This window comes from Cricetulus griseus, assembly GCF_003668045.3.
Source record: "Cricetulus griseus strain 17A/GY chromosome 1 unlocalized genomic scaffold, alternate assembly CriGri-PICRH-1.0 chr1_1, whole genome shotgun sequence".
NCBI lineage: Eukaryota > Metazoa > Chordata > Mammalia > Rodentia > Cricetidae > Cricetulus > Cricetulus griseus.
Genome location: NW_023276807.1, coordinates 187,450,618 through 187,472,100, shown reverse-complemented (window position 1 = coordinate 187,472,100; position 21,483 = coordinate 187,450,618). Strand labels below are relative to the sequence as shown.

The following is a 21,483-nucleotide window of genomic DNA, read 5'->3' as shown; positions in this document are numbered from 1 at the left end:
AGATAGCCGAGCTCTAGGACTTACGGCCGGAAAGGTGGTGCTTCTTGCGCAGCGCCCCGCCCACTGGGTGGCAATGACCAATAGTATGAGGGCTCGCTCACACTGCTGCTACGTCACTCCGGGGCCCGGGGAGTTTGGGCCTGGATTGCAAAAGAGTGGTTTCCTTCGCCGGTGGTGTCTCGTTCTCCATCGCTGACTTCAGAGACCCTTTAAGGAGTTGGCTGGAGGTCACCGCCCTTATCAGAGGGGGACGCCTGGTCACAGAGGCTCAGGGATCCACGCAGTGTCCTCTCCAGCCCTCCGCGGTGGCAGACACCCAGCGCTCCTGGAATTGCATTTCAGGCGACCTTGAACTCAAGAGTGACGCCTGGGTATTTAAGTTCCTGCCTGCAGGTACAGTGCTGCCTGTCTCACCCCAGCCACCCTCAGATTCCCTGACCTGTGTTGTGGAGGACCAAGATCTGTAAGACAGGGACAAGTTCTAGCCTTGTTTTCATTATTCACTACAATAGGTGCAATAGCAGTAATAGGTGCAATAGCAGTAATAACATCACTGTTAATTATTGGAGTTTTTAGTGGGCCACCTGTGCACTAAATGTAATTCTGTTGGTCCTGGGGTTCAAAGCTCCATTTTATTTATTTTTAACTCAGATTCAGAGACTGGGCATCTTGTCCAAGACTACATACCTAGTCATAATTAAGGGCCTGGCTTTCTCCAAAGCCCAGGAGTAAATTATTTATGTGAACTTTAGTTCTTGGTAAAAGGAATGATATTCCTGTTGGTATTGTTAGCATTCAGTCACTTCCTTGAAGCTAGAAACGAAATGCTTTGGCCTGAAAGCAGTGCTGGGCCTGTTTTGGTTACAACCAGGGACTTTGGAGCATTGCTGTATTACTAGGCAGTTACTCAGATCTCACTGGAGGAGTGCAGTGTAGTGAAAAACCACTGTGGCAGAACAGATCCTGGATCAAGAGTCTGACTTGATGGCTCTGGGAGTTGGAAATTTACATTCTTTGGTTCCTGCTTCCTTTCTGTGAAAATATCCTTTGAAGTCTAACACTCTTTTGCGGGGGAGTTTAATTTTAATAGCTCAGCAACCTTGTGTAGCTTATGTAGTTTATATTTCTGTAACTTCTACTTAATGGTTAAGCAATACAGTTTTTGTAAGTTACCAATTTTGTATACATTGAGAGGCTACTACATTTTGAAGCCCTTTAAACTGTGAAAATGTAAAGGTGGAGAAGTCTTTGGGGGTGCGTAAAATCCAGAAGTTATATTAAACAAGTGTATGGAAGGTTGTTTCAAACATTTCACTTTCTTTTTTGCATAATTGGAGATGTACACAGCAATTAGGAGATACTTGTAGTCTGTTGATGGTTAACTGTAGCCTGCCTGGGCAAAGGAGGAACCCTGTGGAAGTCTTCTATCTTTATAAATACAAATACTTCCCAGGTAGCCTCTGGGACACAGGAAGTAAACTGATTTTCCAGTGTCTATTTTTGGTTCAGATAATCAATTGGAAATCATCTTTAGTTCTTACGAGCCATCCATGAATGTGCAGAAATGGATGCAGTTGTGGGTAGGGATATGGTCTGTGTGAGTCAAGTATATGGATCTGTAGCTCCAGCACTGATGGGAGCAAGAGCACGGACATGGAGACAGGTGGATCCCTGGAACACAGTGGTCAACCAGCCAGTGAAGTCCAGGTTCAGGCAGAGACTATCTCAAGAAATACAGTGGAGAATGAAGAAGGCACAACCTCAACCTCTGCCTTGAACTCACACATATACACACATAGAACACACACAATTGGATTCATCTATATTTGACTCATAGTATGTATAAATTGTTTGTTTGCTTAACAAAGGCTGGAGAGATGGTTCATCGGTTAAGAGCACCAGCTGCTCTTTCTGAGGACCCAGGTTAAATCCCCAGCCCCTACATTGCAGTTTATAACTGCCTATAACTCCAGTTTCAGGGCATCCAACACCCTTTTCTGGCCTCTGAGGGCACCAAGAATGGTGTACACAGATAGATGTAAATGCAGCGGAAACACCCATACACATAAAAACAGAAATAATAATAAAATGGGGTTGGACAGTTGGCACAAAGGTTAATAGCACTTGTTGCTCTGCTAGAGGACCTATGTTTGATTCAATTCTCAGCATCTATATGGAGGCTCACAACTGTCTGTAACTCCAAATCCAGGGAATCCAACCTCCTCTTCTGACTCCCGTAAGTACCAGGTACACACATGGAGCACAGACAGACATATAGGCAAACACTGATACACATAAAATAACAAAATGGAAAAAGATTTAAATAATAAAATGAAATTTTAAAACATTTTAATGATACTGGGACTCCAACCATAGGTCTTATGCATGCTAGATACATGCTTTACTGGCTTAGGTACACCCCAAGTCATGATCTTTTAGAAAGCAGTTCCGACCCATCAAAAACAATTTTCTGGGCCATCTTAAAAGTTACAGGAGTGTCTTAGGGTTTTATTGCTGTGAAGAGACATCATGACCATGGCAACTCTTATAAAGGAAAACATTTAGTCAGGGCTGGCTTACAGTTCAGAGATTTAGCCTGTTATCATCATGACAAGTAGGATGGTGGCATGCAGGCAGACATGGTGCTGGAGAAAGAGCTGAGAGTACTGTATCTTGATCTAGAGGCAGCAGAAGAAGACTGAACCATACTGGGTATAGCTTGAGCATATAAGACCTCTAAGTCTGCCCCCACAGTGATACATTTCCTCCAACAAGGCCATGCCTCCTAATAGTGCTACTCCCTATGGACCAAGTATTAATGAGTCTATGGGGCCATTCCTGTTCAAAACACCACAAAGGGCCAGCCAACTTTTCTTTGTAATTTCTCAACCAAACATTTGCATGTATATTATTTAAAATAGAAAAAGAAAAAGTAATGAGCCATTTATTTATGGTAGTTGACACTGTTCCCGATGCAGTTATATTGTGTCATTAGAATAACACAGTGGGGTACTGCAGATGGGTATGTCCTCAGCTTTGGGAAACGGGGAGGTTTGGAGGCTAAAGAGTTTGCTAAGGCAAAACTGAAAAGTCATGGTGTCAACTTGGATCCTTCTGATCCTAGAACCAGAGTCTTAATGAATGACTCTGCTCTGTATGATCCAGTTCAGGTGGAATGAGAGGAAACCAGCAGGGATGTTCCTACACCAAGTTGTAGGGCCCCAATTCCCAACCATTTTCTATACTGTCCCCTTCTACCTCTGGCTACTGTTGTACCAGAATCTTAGACTAGTCTTGACTTCCTGCTTCAACCTGGGAAATCATTTAAACATCTAAAAGAAATCATGTCATTGTTCTGATTTAGTCATGTTCTGCAGTTGTATTTTGTGCCCTTCAGGTAAGGTCTGTACCTTTACATTGGCCTACTGTGACCCAGGACACATGTACCTAGACAGCTTCCTGTCATTCTCACCCAGCCTGTTCTCCAGTTACAATGGCCCTGGCTCTTCCAACTCCCCCGGTTCGTTCCTTGCTTGGGCTTTGTTCTTGCCGAAATCTCTGCTGCAGTGTTTTCACCTTCATGTCTGCCGGACTGCTTCTTGGTCTCTGCTCTTAGCTCAGTGATCATCACCCTGTGACGCCACTAATATCCTCCCCGCCACACAATCACTCCTTTTTCTGTCATACTCAATCCCTGTAAACATCCTGTTAATTATAGTCAGGACCCATCTCTTGCTCAGCCTCAGGCTTGGCAGCAGGTGCCTTTACCCACTAAACCAGCTTGCCAGGCTGTTTTATTATTTTAAATAAATTTTCTCTGTCTCTGTCGCTCTCTCTCTCTCCCCTCTCCCCCTCTCTCTCCCCCTCCTTTTCCCTCTTCCTCTCCCCCATTCCCATGTCCCGTGGTCGTCTCCCCCCCCCCCCCCGTCTCTTTCTTTCTCACATAAACACAGTTAGTTTAAGGACTGGAATAAAACTTGGAAGGCAAATTGAACACAATTTTACAAAAATGCCTTTATTTGCATTATTAGTCTTGGTACTGTTAACAAAATTCAGTCTTTTGAAAAAGAACAGCTTTTAAAAATTAGCTTTCTTATTTTCCAGTTGAGTAGATTATTTTAAACAGCATAGTCACTAAAGGTGCACTGTATTGTAAAAACACTTATTTTAGTAGTTGTTGTCCAAAATATTAAGTGGAACAATGTCCACCTTTCACTGGAGGATGAACTTAATAATAGGGAATTTGGCCCTAACTGTCATATAACTATCTTTCTCACTATTGCCTGGGTTTTGCTTTCTTTAGCACAGCACCAGCTCAAACTGGGTAGAACCATAAGGGGAACTACCTGAGGCCAGACAGGAAGGACAGCCACAGACAGTAGGATGCAACAGTGTGGGGGTATTTCATAGGATGGGTAACCTAAGTTGCAGGAGTTGACTCAGGTCATGGGAGATCAAGAAGCAGAAGATGAAGGATAGATAGACCACATAATTAATGTGGAAGGATTAATGGCAGGGATTGCAATGAGGGTCCTCCCTTCAGTCTGGTGCTGGAGCTCAAACCCAGGCCTGTGTGTGTGCCAAATGAGCACTCTACCACTGGGCTTCACACTTTTAACTCTAAACGAGCCTTTCTTCTGCAAGCTAGACTTGATGGGCTTTTTCTGTTTTCTTTCTTTGTACTTAACCAGTTCATTGTCTTTGCCGTTGTAGGAACTTTGTGGGAATTTCAGTATATGGAAATTCTGTGTTGCAGCTGATGTGAATCCAGAGGTCTCAGTATAGTACTGGGACCAAACTACTGTGTCAGCCAGCTGAGGACTCCAGAATCCCATGGGTTTCTAAAGTAAGTTCTGCTTGCTTGCTTTCAGTGACTAACATTGTGTTTTTGGCTCAGCAGTCTGTCATGAGATAGCAGAGGCTTTACTGTTAGATTTTTGTTTAAATTAAAAATAAGGAGGTGCAAGATGAGACATGAGACTATTAGACATATTAAGCAGTTTATTATAGGCCCTGCAGAGTAGAGAGACTAAGAGAGAAGAGAAACAGGGTTAATGGCTGACCGCCATGGCTGGTCACCATAGAGAGGCAGAGAGAGCATAAAGAGACAGAAGAGTAGAGAAATTAAGTGGGCAGGGGTCTGTCTTTTAAAGGGGTCCTCTGCACCTGCGTGCAGACTTAGTTCCCATGGAACCCTGGGCTGAACAGGGTACTGCCTGTTTTGCCAGGTAACAGGGACAGGCCAGCATAATGCCTGAAACTTTCATTTACACCTCTTCCACTTACTTGGGGGGGGGGGGAGATAGCCAATAGCATGTTTATTCTTAACTCTGCTGAACTGTACTGTGACAAGAAGAAATCCATCTATCTGAAGACTACTTAGGGGGGTGTGGCTTTTGAGAAACTCTGATTTATGTCACCACCTGATGTATGAATTTATTTAGTTTTATCTCTACCTATTAGAACCTAAGCTCTCTGAAGCTTTCTTCAAACTTGCACTGCGTAGGCAAGTGCCTGCTTCACTTGGCCCTTAATAGTTTCCACTGAATGAGAACTAAAAACTTCACTATTGGCTTGAATATTTTCCTAACACTAAACTTACTACAGTCAATTTATATAGTGCCTTTGAAAATGCTTGGGAAAGACATGTTTTATTCACATTTTATTCTCAAAGCCACTACAAGAGAACCCACCAATGTGGTAATAAAGCATGGAAAATGTGGGTGTTTTAGGCTAAGAAGTCTTTTTTTAAATGGCACAAGAAAGTGGTATGGGAGCCAAACAGTAGATGACCTGACTCCTAATCAGTGTTCCACCTAATCGTCTTGTGATTTTAAATCATAAAAAAAAAGTAAAGCGTTGAGAATCGTTCTGTTTTTGTTTTTATCAAAGTTTAACATACAGATAGAAACTATCCAGCTACAAGCACAGCTTGAAGATTTTACAAATGGACCTTCTAAGTCACTCAGCATCCATATAAAGAAACTGAATTGTTAACAGCCACTTTCCAAGACTGGCTTCTAACATTATAGGTTATTTTTCTCTATCTTGGCACCCTGTATAGTTGATATCAAAGAATATGTGCTCTTTGGAGTCTAGCTGCTTTCATGCCATTTGATACCTGCAGCCTATAGTTGAATATTACTACATGTAAGTGAACTGTATTCTTTGTTATTGTTGTTATGTATGTATGAATGTATGAATGTGTCGCACTTCATTTAGTGTTATTTGTGGTCTTTTGGATAGTTGCTAGTTTGATCTGTTGTAAATAATGTTATCTCTTTGTTTTAAATATTTAGGAACCTTAAGCTTTTATAAATACAATTCTTAAAGGAGACTTATTTTGGTTTTAAGTATATGCTGTGTGTGTGTGTGTGTGTGTGTGTGTGTGTGTGTGTGTGTGTGTGTGTGTGAGTGTGGAAGCCAGAGGAGTTGGATTCCTAGTGCTAGAGTTACAGGTAGATGTGAGCCACCTGATGTAGTTGCTGGGAATTGGATTTTCTAGAAGAGTAATATGTGCTCTTTGTTTTGTTTTGTTTCGAAACAGGTCTGTGTAACCCTGACTGTCCTGGAACTCAATGTGTAGATCAGGCTGGCCTCAAACTTACAGAGTACTAGGACTAAAGGAATGTGCTGCCTACCATACTCAGCCCAAATCCTTAAGCAATTTTCTTTAAATTTTTCATTGTATTTCTTTCAGTCTTTATGGGAAGACACGAGGGTACACATAGAAATCAAAGGACAACTTGTGGGAATTGATTTTCTTCCTTCTACTGTGTGGTTATGTGCATGGGTGTTTTGCCTGTCTGGATGTCTGTGCACCATGTGTTCGTACCTGCAAAGGTCAGAAGAGGGCATCGAATACCCTGGAACTGGAGTTACAGATGGTTGTGACTTGCCATATTGGCATTAGGAATTGACTCAGGTCCTCTGAAAGAATAGCCAGTGCTCTTAACCACTGAACCACAGTCTTTTGCACCTGCCCCAGCATAGTCTGGCATTCCTCTGCTTTCTCTGAAAATCATTTTAAATTTCAGTTACATTTGCCCAGGAGCACCATGGCCCATGCTGTCTTTATTCCTGGGTTGTCTCGGGGTACTGCTTTGTGGAGATTGACAGCCAGCACTTTGCGTCACCTCACTCTAACCAGGTGAGTTGTCAGCCTTTGCTGTCATTTGGGTTGATTCTTGAAACCTGATCTGCTGATGGTTTGGGAGGTCCTTCAAGAGAGGCAGCATCCTGGCTCCAATGTGCATGCCATCAAATCAAAAACTCCGTTGGGTGTGCGACTTAGCACTGGCAGAGTTTCAGTATTTTGTAGAATTCACAATTAATCGTATTTTTGATAGCCATGGTTTTTGGTTTTGTTTTCATTTTTTGGCAGGGGAAGGTAGTTTTTATTATTATATGAGGATAATATTTACTAATCTAATTTTACCTTCTTTTAAAAAGCATAATGAAATCCAAAAGAAAAACTGATCACTTGGAGAGAACTGCAAGTGCCCTCCGACGGGAGGTCTGTATCTTTGGGGAACGGTGGAACAGTCAGGGAGACTTTATCTTCCTGTTCTGGAATTTCCTAAGCAGAGGATATGATAACTAACTTGAGCAGTATCAAGGTTTTCCACTAACTTTGGTATGAATGGGCTGTTTAGGGAGGGAGCGCAGCTGTGACTAGCGCCCTCCTTACAGGTACACAGAGGACATGCTGTAGGAGAGGGAACTCCTCACAAGTACACTAAGGGCTGTAGGAGAGGGAACTTATCACAGATACACTGAGACTTGCTGTAGGAAAGGGAAATTGTAGAGCCTGGACCTTATGAATGGCTTACCCTTTTTTCTTTTTTTGCCATCATGTCTCAAAGTCCTTGTTTGTCCTGCTTTAGAAACACCTCCTAGCTCGTCAGAGCAGCACTGACAGCTGAGACAGGAAGGTGGACAAGCTCCCTGCCCTTCCCCTGCAGACTGTCAATCATGCGCAGGCTATAGAAAGCTAAGCTGCCAGCTGAAGGGTGCCAAGGACTGGGAGATAGAGGATTCTCACCATTTCACCTCAGTGAGTAGCCCTGCTTCCACTTTTAAACACACAGTGGATACTTGCCTTTTCTTCTGAGTTGTTTCACACTTATTCAGCTGTACTTAGTTTTGTGTTGTAAGTCTTTGTAAGCCAAGAAAAAAACCCTGTTTTTATGCACTTCTACAACTGTGATCAGAAACGGTATTGTCTCCATAGTTTTCTGTTTTAATACCAGGAGACACTGAACATAAAGGAATGTTAGGCCCTACTTTGAAAACTTAGTTCTCCTTTAGAGAATTGCTTGGGGCTAAAGGTGATGGTTGTTCCACTCTGTGTTGATTGCTGTCTTTTTGAGATGGAAAACTAGTTCAGCAGAGTAAGTTTATAGGCATACAGGAAACTATACTTTTCCCATTTATAAGTCTGAAAATATTTTTCAACACACAAAACAAATTGCTAATTGTGTAAATATGAAGCTTGCTAATGATTTCTTCATGAAAATGAACTCCTGCTGGTTGTAAAGAAAAAATGTTTCTATTGCAAACTTGTATGTACTTTTTTTGCGGTATGTGGAGGTGGGCAGATAAAATTAGAGCTGCTGTTGGAAATCTTTGTTCGAAGGTCCAGGTAGTAAGCAATTTCATCTCCAAACAGCATCTTTCAGGAGGGACACAGCCATGGAAGGATGTAAGCAAATCAGGTTTGCTGTGTCCATTCAAATGTGACTCACCAAAATGCTGAGGTTTGGCCCATAGGTAACAGTTCCAGTGTTTGAATTAGAGTCACCATTTCAGGATCTCATGGGGCAGAAGTAGTGGGACTTTGGGGGAGGTTCCTTTGATCCTAGTTTAGGACAAAGAAAGGTTAATGTCAGCTCTGATTATGCAATTGAAAGCATAGCATCTAGGGGCTGGAAGGATGGCTCAGCAGTTAAGAGCACTTGACTGCTCTTTCAGGTGTCCTGAGTTCAATTCCCAGCAACCACATGGTAGCTCACAACCATCTGTAATGGGATGAGATTTCTTTTTCTAGTATGCATGAAGTCAGAGCACTCAAATATGTAAAATACATGAATAAATAAATCTTTAAAAAAAGAAAGCATCTTATGCCTAGGAGTTAGAAAATTATAAGGTTGCAATTATGATAGCAGTGCTATCTTTAGGGGAAGAAAATGCTTCATTTTCAATTCCCCCTTTTTATTTCTAACTTTTAATCTCTCAAACAGGATGAGAAGTGGGATTAGATGGGAGGGACTAGAGAAACTACATGATCTCTGGGGCCAGCAAATCAACAGTGTGTAGCATCAGGGATCACCCAGTCCCTTCCAGTGGATCCTCCCAGCCATAGAGCGGGGGCTTGACCTTGAACTTAGAATGAACAGATCCTCATGCTGAGGTGTAGCAGAACCGGACCAGTTAGTTCCTCGTGGTCTCACCTTCCGATCTTTAGTTTATAGAACAAGTACGGTATACATGCACATCTCCAGAAGTGATATCTCAGTAGTGGAAAGAAGCTGGTATTGCAGGGCATCCCAGTTCTAGACACCGCGCTCAGATGCCTGGAATTGGGCAAGTTTGTGGTGGACTCTACATACAAGAGACTTTACTAATGGGGACAGTGTTGTCAGATGGTTAAGTGCTAAGGCGATCTGGGTTTCAATCCCAGTCTAGCAGTTCTTAGACAGTGGTTTTGAACTAATACAGAAACTTACTTTTTTTTTTTTTTAACCAGCAAGAGGAAGAATAACATTGTCTCCAGATATTATTGATATCAATGGAATGAATTAATGAATTAATGCACTTAAAACATTGAACTCAGCTAGTATGTACTGGAAGGATAGTTCCTTAGGCATTGGCCATCCTTACCCACAGGGCGTGTAGTTGTATGCTTGTGAGGAGCAGACAAGAAAGAGTGGACAAGAGGGTGAGGGCCTCCGGCAGGGAATGCTTGCATTGAGGAAGCCGGAGCAGGCTTAGTGAACAAAGAGCACCAGGTGAGAGCACAGGAGGGGCCTAAAGAAAAGAGGTCCATGTCAGCTCTCCCCATACTTCAGGGTGGAACTGACCAAATTCAGGCTGGGATGGTGGTGTGTGTACCTGGGGAGCTCTGTCACTGGTGCTGGACCCTGAATGTGATTTTCAGGACATCTACCAGCCTGGGAAGGACTAGTTGCGGGAACTAGAAGCTAAGTTACCTGTGGTTCAGAAGAACAACAAGGACAGGGAGATTTCGTAGGCTGAGGAAGCTCATTGTCCCAGTAGAGGAAGGTTTGGAAGGCAAGGTTTCTCAATACTTTACAGACTTTCCAGTTTATACCCATAAAATAAGTGATAGGTTAGGAAGGACATACGGTTCCAGTCCACCACACTGTACAGGTCCTTGTCGCCCATGTCTGCAGTTCCCTTGGGGATGTGCAGTGCAGCGGCATATATGACAACAAATGGATAAAGTGCAATATATGATGTAAAATAATGCAATAAGGAGGTAACAAGCAATACACACTTTCTGTGGGCCAGCACCATTAGAAGTGCTTTTGTTTGTATTATCTACTTTAGTGTCCCCAACAACACTTTGAGGCAGAGGTGTTAGTGGTCTCAGTTCCTAATTAAAGGTGGCTAGGACATTTACCCTGAGTTGCATGGTGGTAAGTGGTGTTGCCAAGATTAAAATCTGGGCTGTTTCACTATGGAGTCCATTCTGTTAGCAGCTATATTCTGCTTATTTCTGTAGTTTGTTTCTGAGCTGCAAAAGATAAAGCCAGTGGCATCATATACCATGCTGATGGCACAGGAAGGTAGTAGAGAAAAAGACTGAGTGTGAACAAAGCTGGTAGCTGCTGATGGAACAGTATAGGTCACAGATAGGGGTTAGGATCAAGAGTGTAGGTAGAAAGCACGTTGCCTGGTGCCACACGTCTGTAATCTTAGTGCTGAGGTAAATGGATAGCAAGTTCCAGGCCAGCCTGTGCTATGTAGAGAGACCCTGTCTATTTGTTTTAAGGTTAGGGTTAAGATTAGGGGTTGTCAAGGAAAATCACTCACTTGTTCTCCAAAACAGGAGGAAGAAGGGATTAGCAACAATGTAGAGAAAGTGAGACAAGGGATTTTACAGCAGAGGACAAAGGATGAAAATTTTAGGAGCTGTTTTGAGGTAGTGAGACTTTTCTAGTGGATTGTTAAAAGTGATCTCCCATTGAGAGTTGGTGGGACCTGGAAGTCCTGTTGAAGAAAAGGCCAAAATGAGCTAGCATCAGGGTGGAAGGTCTCTAAAGTATCCCCTGGTGGGGCTATTGGGGGCCTGCATCAAAGGGACTGCGTTTGATCAGCTCCTGCCCACTGACACAGGTGGAGTTGAACAGAAGGAATTTGAGGGAAACCTCATCTATCTTTCACCCTAGAACAGTGTCTCAGATTTAGGAGAGGAATAGAGGTACAGAGCAGAGGTGGAATAAAGGCAGTGAAGATGGCCCGTGCTAAGGCCCGGACTGCCTTCACTGACTGGTTCCCAAGTCAGCCAGTTTGGAAGTTTTCAGAAAGCAAATGCATCATTGAGAGTGGTGCTCCCCAAAACTCCTGGGGGTAAAGGGCTCTGTGGGGTTCTTGCTTTAAGGTCATGAACTGCTTATGTTTGGGGAAAATGTAATTAATTTGAAAAACAGTTATTTAAGTGTACAAGCACGGTGCCATGGTGGCACACACCTTAATCCAGCACTCTGGAGGCAGGGCAGGTGAGCTCAAGGCCAGCCTGGTCTACATAGTCCCAGGCCAGCCAGGGCTACAGAGAGAGACCCTGACTCACAAAACAAAAGGCAGGCAGGAAGCACATGAGTACAGACCTAGTTTTCTGTTTCTTTGCTTTTTAAAAAGTGCTGGCTGCTTTTGGGAACATCTGCTATTATTGTGCCAAGGACTTCTTACTCAGAAGCAAACTGTGGCCTCACCTGGCCTACTAATGAAGGGGACATTAAATGCTGAGCAGGGCTGCCGAGGGCAACCCACTCACAGAGCTTTCCCGGGTGCTTAGCCCAACACCTGGATGGATACTACAGTCCCTGTAAAGGTTGATTTTCGTATTCAGAGTAAAATGGTCTTGAGGAAGTCTCAGAAAGTACATTCTGTTTACCTTCCTGATGGAGGGCAGAGCGAAGCAGTGTGTGCTCTTGTCTGCCTTGTTGGGCAGTTTTCCAAATCTGCATGTTTCTAGCCCTGAATCTCTTTGCTGCAGGTCGTGGCTTCGGCTAAGGTGTGTGAAATTGCCCATGAGTCTCCAACAGTGAAGAGCCTCCGCCTGCTTGTTGCTGATAAAGCCTTCTCCTTTAAGGCTGGCCAATGGTGAGTGGCATTTTCCTTTTCCCATCAAATGAAAGGCATGATATTTTCTTCTGGAAAGGACTTCTGTGGCTAGCTATCCTTACTAGGAGAGAGGAATTTTGGGTCATTTCTGTTTGGGCATGGACAACTTGATTCCTTTCTTGGTTGTAACCCATATCCTTCAGTCGTGTATTAAACCTACCATGAGTAGTCCAGTTTCAAACAAAGCAAAGTTCTGGCTGGTCTGTGGAACCACAGCTTGACAGTTGTGTCTGCAGACAGGTTCATTGCAGTCACCTGATCTGCTCTGTGCATTTCTACACATGAGTCTTTGTTCTAATAGAGAGAGGAGCTGAAACAAGGGTCTTGGCCTCCACTCAGAGATCCTTTTGCCTGAGTGCAGCGATTAAAGGCATGCACACCACACCTAGCTACCGTATCTTTTTGAGAAGAGTCTCTCGTTGAACCTAGCACTCAAGTTGATAAAAACAAAACAAACAAAAAACTGATGAGGACAGATGTTAAGCTAACTTTATATTCTTGGAATTTTTCTTTTCTTTGAATGGATAGTAGTAGTCTATAGCAGTGGTTCTCAACCTGTGAGTCACGACCCCTTTTGGAGTCGAACAACTCTTTAACAGGGGCCACCTAAGAATATCAGAAAACACAGATATTTACGATTTATAACAGTAGTAAAATTATATTTATGAAGTAGCAACTGGATAATTTTATGGTTGAGGTCACCATGACATGAGGAACTGTATTAAAGGGTTGCGATGTTAGAAAGGTTGAAAACCACTGGTGTAGTTTTCTTTCAGTGTCTTTGAATATCAGGGCGTTACCAGCTTCATTAGAGTAAGTTCCAATGACTTTGTCCTCTTGTTTGGGATAGTTTTGGAAGAACTGTTATTAATTCTACTTCAAGTGTGTGATGCAGTGCACTAGCAATGCCGTCTGAAGCAGAATTTTTCTCTGTGAAGTTTTATTAATTCAGTCCTTGGAGTTTATGTAGATCTGATCAGGTTTTTCTGTTTCTTCTTGTGCCACTTTTGATAGTTGATGTCTTCTTAGTAATATATGAGTAATATAATTCATCTAAATTAAATAGCTTTTAGCATAATAGTTCTTTGTAAAATTCCTGAAGAATCCTTTTTATTTTGTAAGATTGGTTTTGATTGTAACATCTTTTATTAGTTAGTGGTTTATATTTCCTTACTCTAACTAAAATCTTGTTGGCTTGTTTCTTTTGTTTGCCAGTGACAATTTTCTTAGTTACTGCAACAGTGATGGTTTATTTGTCTGTCCTTTTAGGGTTGATTTCTTTATCCCAGGAGTCTCAGTCGTTGGTGGGTTTTCAATTTGCTCCAGTCCCCAACTGCTAGAACAAGAAAGAATGATAGAATTGGCAGTGAAATACACAAACCACCCTCCTGCTATCTGGGTTCACAATAAGGTAAGCAACTACCTTTAAAACCAAAGAAAAACTTTTTTTTTAGATTTATCTAATTTTATGGGTGTGAGTATTTTACCTGCATGTTTGTTTGTGCACCTTGTGTGTGTCTGTTTCTCTAGGTCATCATGGTTGTGGGTCACCATGTGGATGTTGGGAACCGAACCTGAGGCCTCTGTAAGAGTGACAAGTGCTCTGAATTGCTGAGCATCTTTCCAACCCCTCAACTTTTGAAGTTGGAGATATGAGCATCTCCATCTGCCTCTTTTAAATATGTGTTCAGCTCCCTTAGTTCACTTGTAGCCCGGACCTGCAGGAATAGGGAAATACTTGAAACTTGAAAGTAGAGAAAGAGTTCTACGTGGCACCAAGAGGAAGAACTATAAAGGAAAAATAAGGTATATTGAAGTTATCCAAGATTAAATTTCTCTGCAAGAAACTAGTAACAGAATTAAAGATAACCTACGGCTGGGAAAACAGAAAATGGTGTTGATCTTCATTAACCACCAGGGAATGCAGACTGCAGCCGGACATGGTGGGATGCCCTGTTGCCTACTCTGCTCAGCCCAGGGGGAGTTGCCACCAGCCATTATGAAGTCAGTGTTGTCCTGGAGCCGTTTTCAGAGGCTCCTTTCCTCCTGAGCTACTCTGGCCAAGCTGTTAGGGTGGACATTGGAAATACGTCTGGTGGCAACAGGCTGCTTGGTTGACATGGGATAAAGTGCTTAAAGTCTTTTATCTTATGGGCTTTGGCAGAGCACGGAGTTCCAGACAGCTGTTATGGGTTTTGCTTCAGTTGCTGAGGGAAGGTTGCCGATGTCACATGGGGAAAGTCAGTACTCAAATTTAGTACAGTGCTCTGTGAGGAAGATAAGGTCCTTTTACCTGCTTGCATATTAGAGAATACAGTGATTTGAACTTTGTGTTCATGCTCTACTAGTGGTTTCTACTATCAGCAAAAGACAAAGATGGCTTTTTTCATACTTTGTTCTCATTGCTACACAACACTGAAGAAGCATGAAGAAAAGGTTTCTTTCTCATTTCTCAGTTTTTTTGCTGCGGGGTTCTTCTGACAGAAGAGAGAAGTGTGTATGTAGGTGAGCAGGGCTGCAGCAAGGGCAGAGCCTGTAGATTTTGGATTCTACTCTTAGGGCTTGAGAGGAAGGAACATTTTAAGCACCAGTGCAGCCATGCCTAGAGTTAAGTTCTTCTGACCCAGCGCCCCCTCGCTGCCAACACTTTCTGTCAAAATGAAAGCCCCCTTACTGTCATGTAACACTCTCCTACATATTTAACATAGTCAAGGATTTCCACTCATTTAACTGCTCTTTACCAATAGGGGATTTATTTTATGAATCAAGGCATTTTGTTCTTGGGTTTTTCTCTAAGTTTGGTCACTTAAGTTACAGAACCTTGAATTAAATCTCTGTCCAGAAGTGTCTACTGCTCATTTGGTATCTGAGGTGTCAAGGACTAAATGGAGGGCTTTGACCCTCCAAAAGCATATAATATGTTACTACTACTAAATTCTGTGGATTTGTGCCAGGAGCTTGCAATGGAGGTAAAGCTGTGCTTTCTGTGTGAATGGCTGAATCCTGGATCCTGGTTTTAGAGGGAGGCAAGAAGGAGGCAGACATACCCAGCACTGTGGCTTCTCTAAGAGCCACAGTAATCCAGACATCTTTCCATATAGAACCCAATGCTAGCAGGAATCCCCTGCCCTCCAAGGAAAAACACATAAAACTGAAAAAAGCACCCAAAACTCAAATTCTCTAGCTGAAATACAAAGAAGGAATAAAGGAAGGAAAGGGACCCATAATCAAAGAATATTTATTTTTGACACTCAAGATTGAGCATATGGAAACCACACGATAGAGTGAAGCAGTCAGAGGACTTTTACTAAAAACAGTTACACAAATATGTGGTCTGCAAATGCAGCTGGTATAGGCTTGCTGTGTAGTTGACAGAAGTCTGGACACTCATGTTACCACCCAAAATGTGATCTTCCAGAACAGTGAACACAGCCAACTATAGTCTGCACACTTGTCACATTCTGGAAAATTCGGGTGAACATAGATTTGTGCAAGGCTGTCTCTGAGTTTATTTGTGAGATGAGTCACGTTCAGATTCATCTTGATTGTGGGCTTGATGGAGAAGAGAGTACAAGACTAATTAGTAAGGCTCACTTCTGTATGTGTTCTGTGAGGCCATTTTCAGAGAGGATTAACCAGGTGTGGAATACCCTCCCTGAATGTGGGGCGGCAGCACCATCCTATGGGCTGGGGGCAGGGGCCGCAGAGAAAATAAAAAGGAGGGGAAGGAGAAAACCGGCATGCAGGTGTTCTCTTTCTGTGTTGCCTGGCTGCCATGCACTGAGCAGGTCGGCTTCTGTGTGTCCTTCCAGAAGCCTGCTCTACCCTCCCCACAGCCCAGCTCTCAGGTACTACAAACCAGGTTTTGCCTACATAAATAGCCTGTGGGTCACTCAGAATCACCCTGACAGTCCTGTGCATTGCAGCAATGTCATGCAGGTAATCCAGCACTCTGAATTTTAAAGAGGCCCTCATTAGTATCATGTGTAAATTTCTGTGTTCTGCATATTCCCACAGTGACTGATCTCTGACTACCAGTGAATAGCACACACAATTCCTGCAGATTTAGCCATCAGTTTAGTAGGAGCCAGAACCAGAAAGTGACCAGTTATATGGAACATCTAGCTCTATCCTCCAAATGTCACAGGTTTCCAGAACACCCCATCAGAGGCAGTATTGGCCTGTTGGGAACCAGTGCATTTTCCTCTGGAGACAGTTGTGGTGTAAGTGACCTCTTGAAATACAGGCACATTTCATGGGCAGGCCAGTGTCAGGCTCAGCCTGCATGTACAGCCTCCTGCTGCTTTTCTGGCTGCTAGAGGGAGAAGTGAACTGGTACCACAGTGCCAGTGCAAGCCTGCACCACTAGTCTGAGGAGGGAATCACTTCTCAGCTCGAGGACACACCAGTCCCATCCTGCCTTTCTCAGCCTGGGTCAGAACATGGAACATGACTCTGAAGGGATGCATACCCCAGAGTTGCCCTAGCTTGTCCATTACCATTTTTGGCAGCTCACCTGTGAAGTTAATGGCAAATTCTCTGAAGCAAGTCCTCCTTTCTTAATACTAGAATGGCTGTCGTGTGGATCACATAGTTGGGATAGCAAGCAGCCTACATGCTGGACAAGTAGAATCAAGTCCCAAGGCTCTGGTAGAATTGGGGACAAGTTGTACAGATGGTCCTAAATACTAAAAGGCAGACAGAAGGTCAGCCTGGTAGCGTCATTAAGTAGAACCTGTGGTCTGAGACTTGTGCTGCACAGGACCAAAGGGTCTTTTCTTTCTTGCTTCAGTGCACACTTGACTCGGAAGTGGCCCTCAGAGTGGGAGGAGAGTTCTTCTTTGACCCTCAGCCCACAGAGGCCCCTCGAAACCTCGTGTTGATTGCTGGAGGGGTCGGGATTAACCCCCTGCTTTCCATCCTGCGCCACTCAGCAGATCTCCACCGAGACCAAGCAAACAAAGGAAGTAGCTATGAGATAGGAAAAATAAAACTGTTCTACAGTGCAAAGAACACCAGCGAACTCCTGTTTAAGGTAAAGTGGGAGATGTGTTTACAGGGTGCACAAACAACAGGAGATGTGACATGATAGGGGCAAAGGGGGCTACTGAAGCTCAAGGACACAAATAGAGCTCAGGACAGGAGGAGAGACGTGTATGTGTGGGTGGGGATGATCAACCAAAATAAAGTGTGTATAAAAATGCCATAACGAAACCCATTACTTTGTATGCTGATTAAACAATGAAAACTCATACAGGCATATAGGACAAGAAAGAAGTGAAACTGCCCAGGGGGTTGAATGGGAGTAAAGGGAGAAGGATGGGGTAAAAATAGCCAAAGTGATACACTTCAGTGAAAATGTCTTTTTGAAGTCCATCACTAAACAATGAATATATGCCAATAAAGATAAATAAACATGTAAGTAACTGGGAAAATTTTTTCTTCTGTAGGTTGAGATTTCTCGCAAAGGTTCCAGTAAAAAGCTTGGCAAGGCTTATTCAATTCAAATGAGAATTAACAGACATATTTCACCCAGGACAGTTAATGTTTCCAGTTAAGTGCAGGATAAGAGGAGTCTTGGTGGGTGTCTTAGTTATTTTTCTGTTGCTATGATATAACACTATGGCCAAGGCAACCTATAAAAGAAAGCATTTAACATGGGTTCTGGTTTCAGGGGGTTAGAGTTCATGTGTGTCATGGCAGCAGGCAGGTAGACATGGTGCTGAAGCAGTAGCCGAACCCAGAGGGTTAACTGAGAATAGAATTAGTCTTCTAAAACTCCAACAAACACATCCTCTAACAAGACCATACTCCAATCCTTCCCAAATAGTTCCACCATCTGGGGGCCAAGTATTCAAACTATGAGCTGTTGAGGTAATTCTCATTCAAATCACCACTGTGGGATGGAATCTAGAAGTTAATGGAACAGAAAAGTCACTGGGGCCAAGCATGGTGACTCAACACCTGTAATCCCAGCACTTGCCATGAAAGGCTGGAAGATCAGGCATTTGTGGCCAACCCCAGCTATATGCAAGTTCAGGGCCAGCCTAGACTACATGAGACTGTTTCAAAAAACAGAAGGTGGTGGTGGTGGTGGTGGTTTTGAGACATTAGCCCTTACTGGCCCGGAACTTACTATGTAGACTAGACTGCCCTTGAACTCTTGGATCCACTTGTCTCTGACTGCTAGGTGCTGGAGTAAAGGCGTTCTACCACCATACCCAGCTATGGTTTAATTTTTTTTTTTAATTGTAGTTTGACCCAATTTGTTTGACATTCCAGAAAAATATCCTCGATTTAGTAAATGAATTTCCTGAGAAGATTACTTGCAGTTTGCATGTCACAAAACAGACAGCACAAATCAGTGAAGAACTTAAGCCATACATCACAGGTGAGTCCTCTAAAGAGATTTTGACTAGCTGTGCAGTTATTGGATAGACAGACCAATTGGTTAAGCAGAGATGTTTTACTCTTAAGAGTGACCTGTTGGGAAATCATTCCCAAGGGAATTGAGACAGTTCATATAGAAATACTTACTTGGATTTACTTATAAATAGGTTTCTTACTGCCCATATTAAAATTGTATTTTCACAATTTTTAGTAGGCACTGGCATCATGCCTATAGTATACAGACAAACAAATTATACTCCTGCTTTGGATGAATCAATCCCATTAATAGTTATTTTAATTACTCAGTTTCTCTATTTGGAAGGAGTCCTTAAAGTTTTTTTATTTACTTTTTGTTTGTTTTAGTGTTCTTGAGATAAGGTCTTACTGTGTAGTCTTGGCTGGACTCATGAAGATCCACCTGCCTCTCCTCTCCAAATGATGAGATTAAAGGTTTGAGCCACCACACCTATCTAAAGTTATCTTAAATTATTTGTGTGTGTGTGTGTGTGTGTGTGTGAGTGAGTGTGCGCCTGCGTTCTCGCATGCCTGTTTGCAGGTATGTATGAAGATCAGAGGACAACATTTAACATTTGGGAGTTGGTGCTCTCTTTCTATCTGTGGGTCTCAGGGATCAAGCTCAGGTCATCAGACTTGGTAGAAGCACCTTTACCTGCTGAGCCATCATACCATCCTGAAAGGATTTTTTTTTTTTTTAAATAAAATGGCATTTTGCTGAAGGCAGTTTTTTTCTCTACAAAGGCAAGTAAGCTTGTGGGCCCTCTCTAAAGAGCAGCCAGTGACGAGCCTTCTGCTTTGCTTGCTATAGGCCTGAGAAGCCTGGAGATACCAGGCACACAGAGCCGCAGGTGAACCCTGGTAGGTCAGGCTCACAGAGCTGCAGGTGAACTCTGCCACCTGGATGTGGTAGGTCAGGACGCAAACATGCTTAGCCTAATTGATGGTTATTCTATTTTTGGTAGAAGGAAGAATAACAGAGAAGGAGATAAGCAACCACGTGTCAGCAGGGACTCTGTTCTATATCTGTGGCCCACCTCCAATGACGGACTTTTTCTCTAAGCAACTGGAAGACAGCCACGTTCCCAAGGAACACATTTGCTTTGAGAAGTGGTGGTAGGGAGAAGGCACAGAAGACCTGAGAGCCACCCAGGAGAGTGAGACTCTGTTTCGGGTTTGTGGATAGCCATCTAAGCTATCTTTTTTTTAAAGCTCTGAACTAAGTGTCCAGCCCAAGACTGAAAGAAAAACCAGTGACAGATGAACACAATAAAGTTCCTGAGGACGTCATTGGTCAAGCCATTGACTATCTTGGTTTTTCTTTCATTAATACCTATTTAATTATCTCATGATAGTCCATTGTCATGGAGTTTCCAACCCCTGAGAAAAGACCATAGACTCAATCCAACTATGGTAAAGAGACTTACTAATTAATTGCTAGCAGGATGTCGGTCTCTGAGACAAATTTGAGATTGCCATGAAGAAGGGTATGGGGAAGGATTTGGGGTGTTTTTTGTTTGTTTGTTTTGTTTTAAGACAAAAACCACATGAAGAACTTCAATATCTACACAAGCAAATCTAGTCTGTTCTGCCAAGTGATTAAGATGACTCAAAACAATCTTTGGGTATCTGTGTAAATAAGTTACAGAAGCTATTAAAAGAAAAAGCAGTTACCATATCATAACAAGTAGAGGGTCATGGCTGTAAATTTCTGGGGGTCACTGAGTCAGGGTTGTTTTCTGGGAACCCACCTTGTCTAGGGCAAGCAGTCATTAGGCACTAAGATGGAGGCCCAGCACAAAATGGTTTCTCTGACTGGCCTATACACCATGAACTGATTAATACAGATTTTTCTTTGCCATTAGGGGAAAAAGTGGTTGACTTAAATTAATTAAAGGAAAATGTTGGTTTTGTGTGAATTGTATCCTTTAAATTATTGGACAGAGATAAATATTACATTTAGTGAATTTATAATTTTAAATACATTCTTAATTTTAGTTTGAAAAAGTCTTCATGTTTATGTTTTGGTTTTCTTTTAGTTTGGATGACCAGTAGCCCCATGTGAACCCCAAGCATTGCATCAGGAAGTGAAAAATCAAGAAAACAGCTTTAGGGGGTTGGATGCCCATTATGTTTTCTTTCTTGGCATTGACTACCCTGAACAATTATTATCATTAGTTCTTCTATAACAAACCTTTCTGTGCCCTGTCCCCTACCTTACCTGAGGAGGTAGCTTCTGGGGCAAAGGTGCTGGTGGCTACTCTTTCAGTTGACTCTGCCTTCAGCAGCTGGGCTGGCTAGCTGTGGAGTTGTTCTTAGGATTGGCTAAGGGATATGGAGCTATTTCCAAGTCCTGGTTGTCTGCTTTTTATGTCCCTCCTTTTTAGAGCTGTTTCTGACTCCAGTTGGTAGGTTACACATATGTGCTGGATGATAGAAAGCATCTAATGTTTCACTCTATCCAAATCTGGATCCCCAGGTGGATGGAAAGTGACAGACACTCATCCTTGGCTACTCTGATGAAACTGCTAAAGGAAGAAAGTTCTGTGCCTTTTTAGATTTAGCAGGGGAAAGCCCAAGGTTCATATGCTGATTGAAGCAAGAAAAGTCTTGGGCCTATGGCATCAGCTCAGAGAACATGGGAAACAAAAGAACCCAAGGAAAGCCCAGTGCTGGAGACCCAGGAGGCCCAGTAGAGAGTCTGTTCTT

The 21,483-nt window shown here is 42.8% G+C and overlaps 1 protein-coding gene across 3 annotated transcripts; it reads left to right on the top strand.

Moving 5' to 3' along the window:
* The first annotated feature begins 94 nt into the window (after positions 1–94).
* On the top strand, positions 95–20,687 carry Oxnad1 (oxidoreductase NAD binding domain containing 1). 3 transcript variants are annotated; one of them, XM_027389505.2, is made up of 9 exons: positions 103–393; positions 4,714–4,846; positions 7,052–7,150; positions 7,453–7,516; positions 12,242–12,348; positions 13,639–13,780; positions 17,162–17,404; positions 18,652–18,760; positions 19,740–20,687. In XM_027389505.2, the coding sequence occupies exons 3-9, from the start codon at positions 7,059–7,061 to the stop codon at positions 19,892–19,894; spliced, it is 912 nt and encodes a 303-aa protein (XP_027245306.1). In that variant the 5' UTR covers positions 103–393; positions 4,714–4,846; positions 7,052–7,058; the 3' UTR covers positions 19,895–20,687. The 3 variants fall into 3 exon arrangements, with proteins under 3 accessions (XP_035308394.1, XP_027245306.1, XP_027245305.1); XM_027389504.2 differs by having other exon boundaries at positions 7,038–7,150; XM_035452503.1 differs by lacking the exons at positions 18,652–18,760; positions 19,740–20,687 and adding an exon at positions 17,820–18,645 and having other exon boundaries at positions 95–393; positions 7,038–7,150.
* Positions 20,688–21,483: the final 796 nt, after the last annotated feature.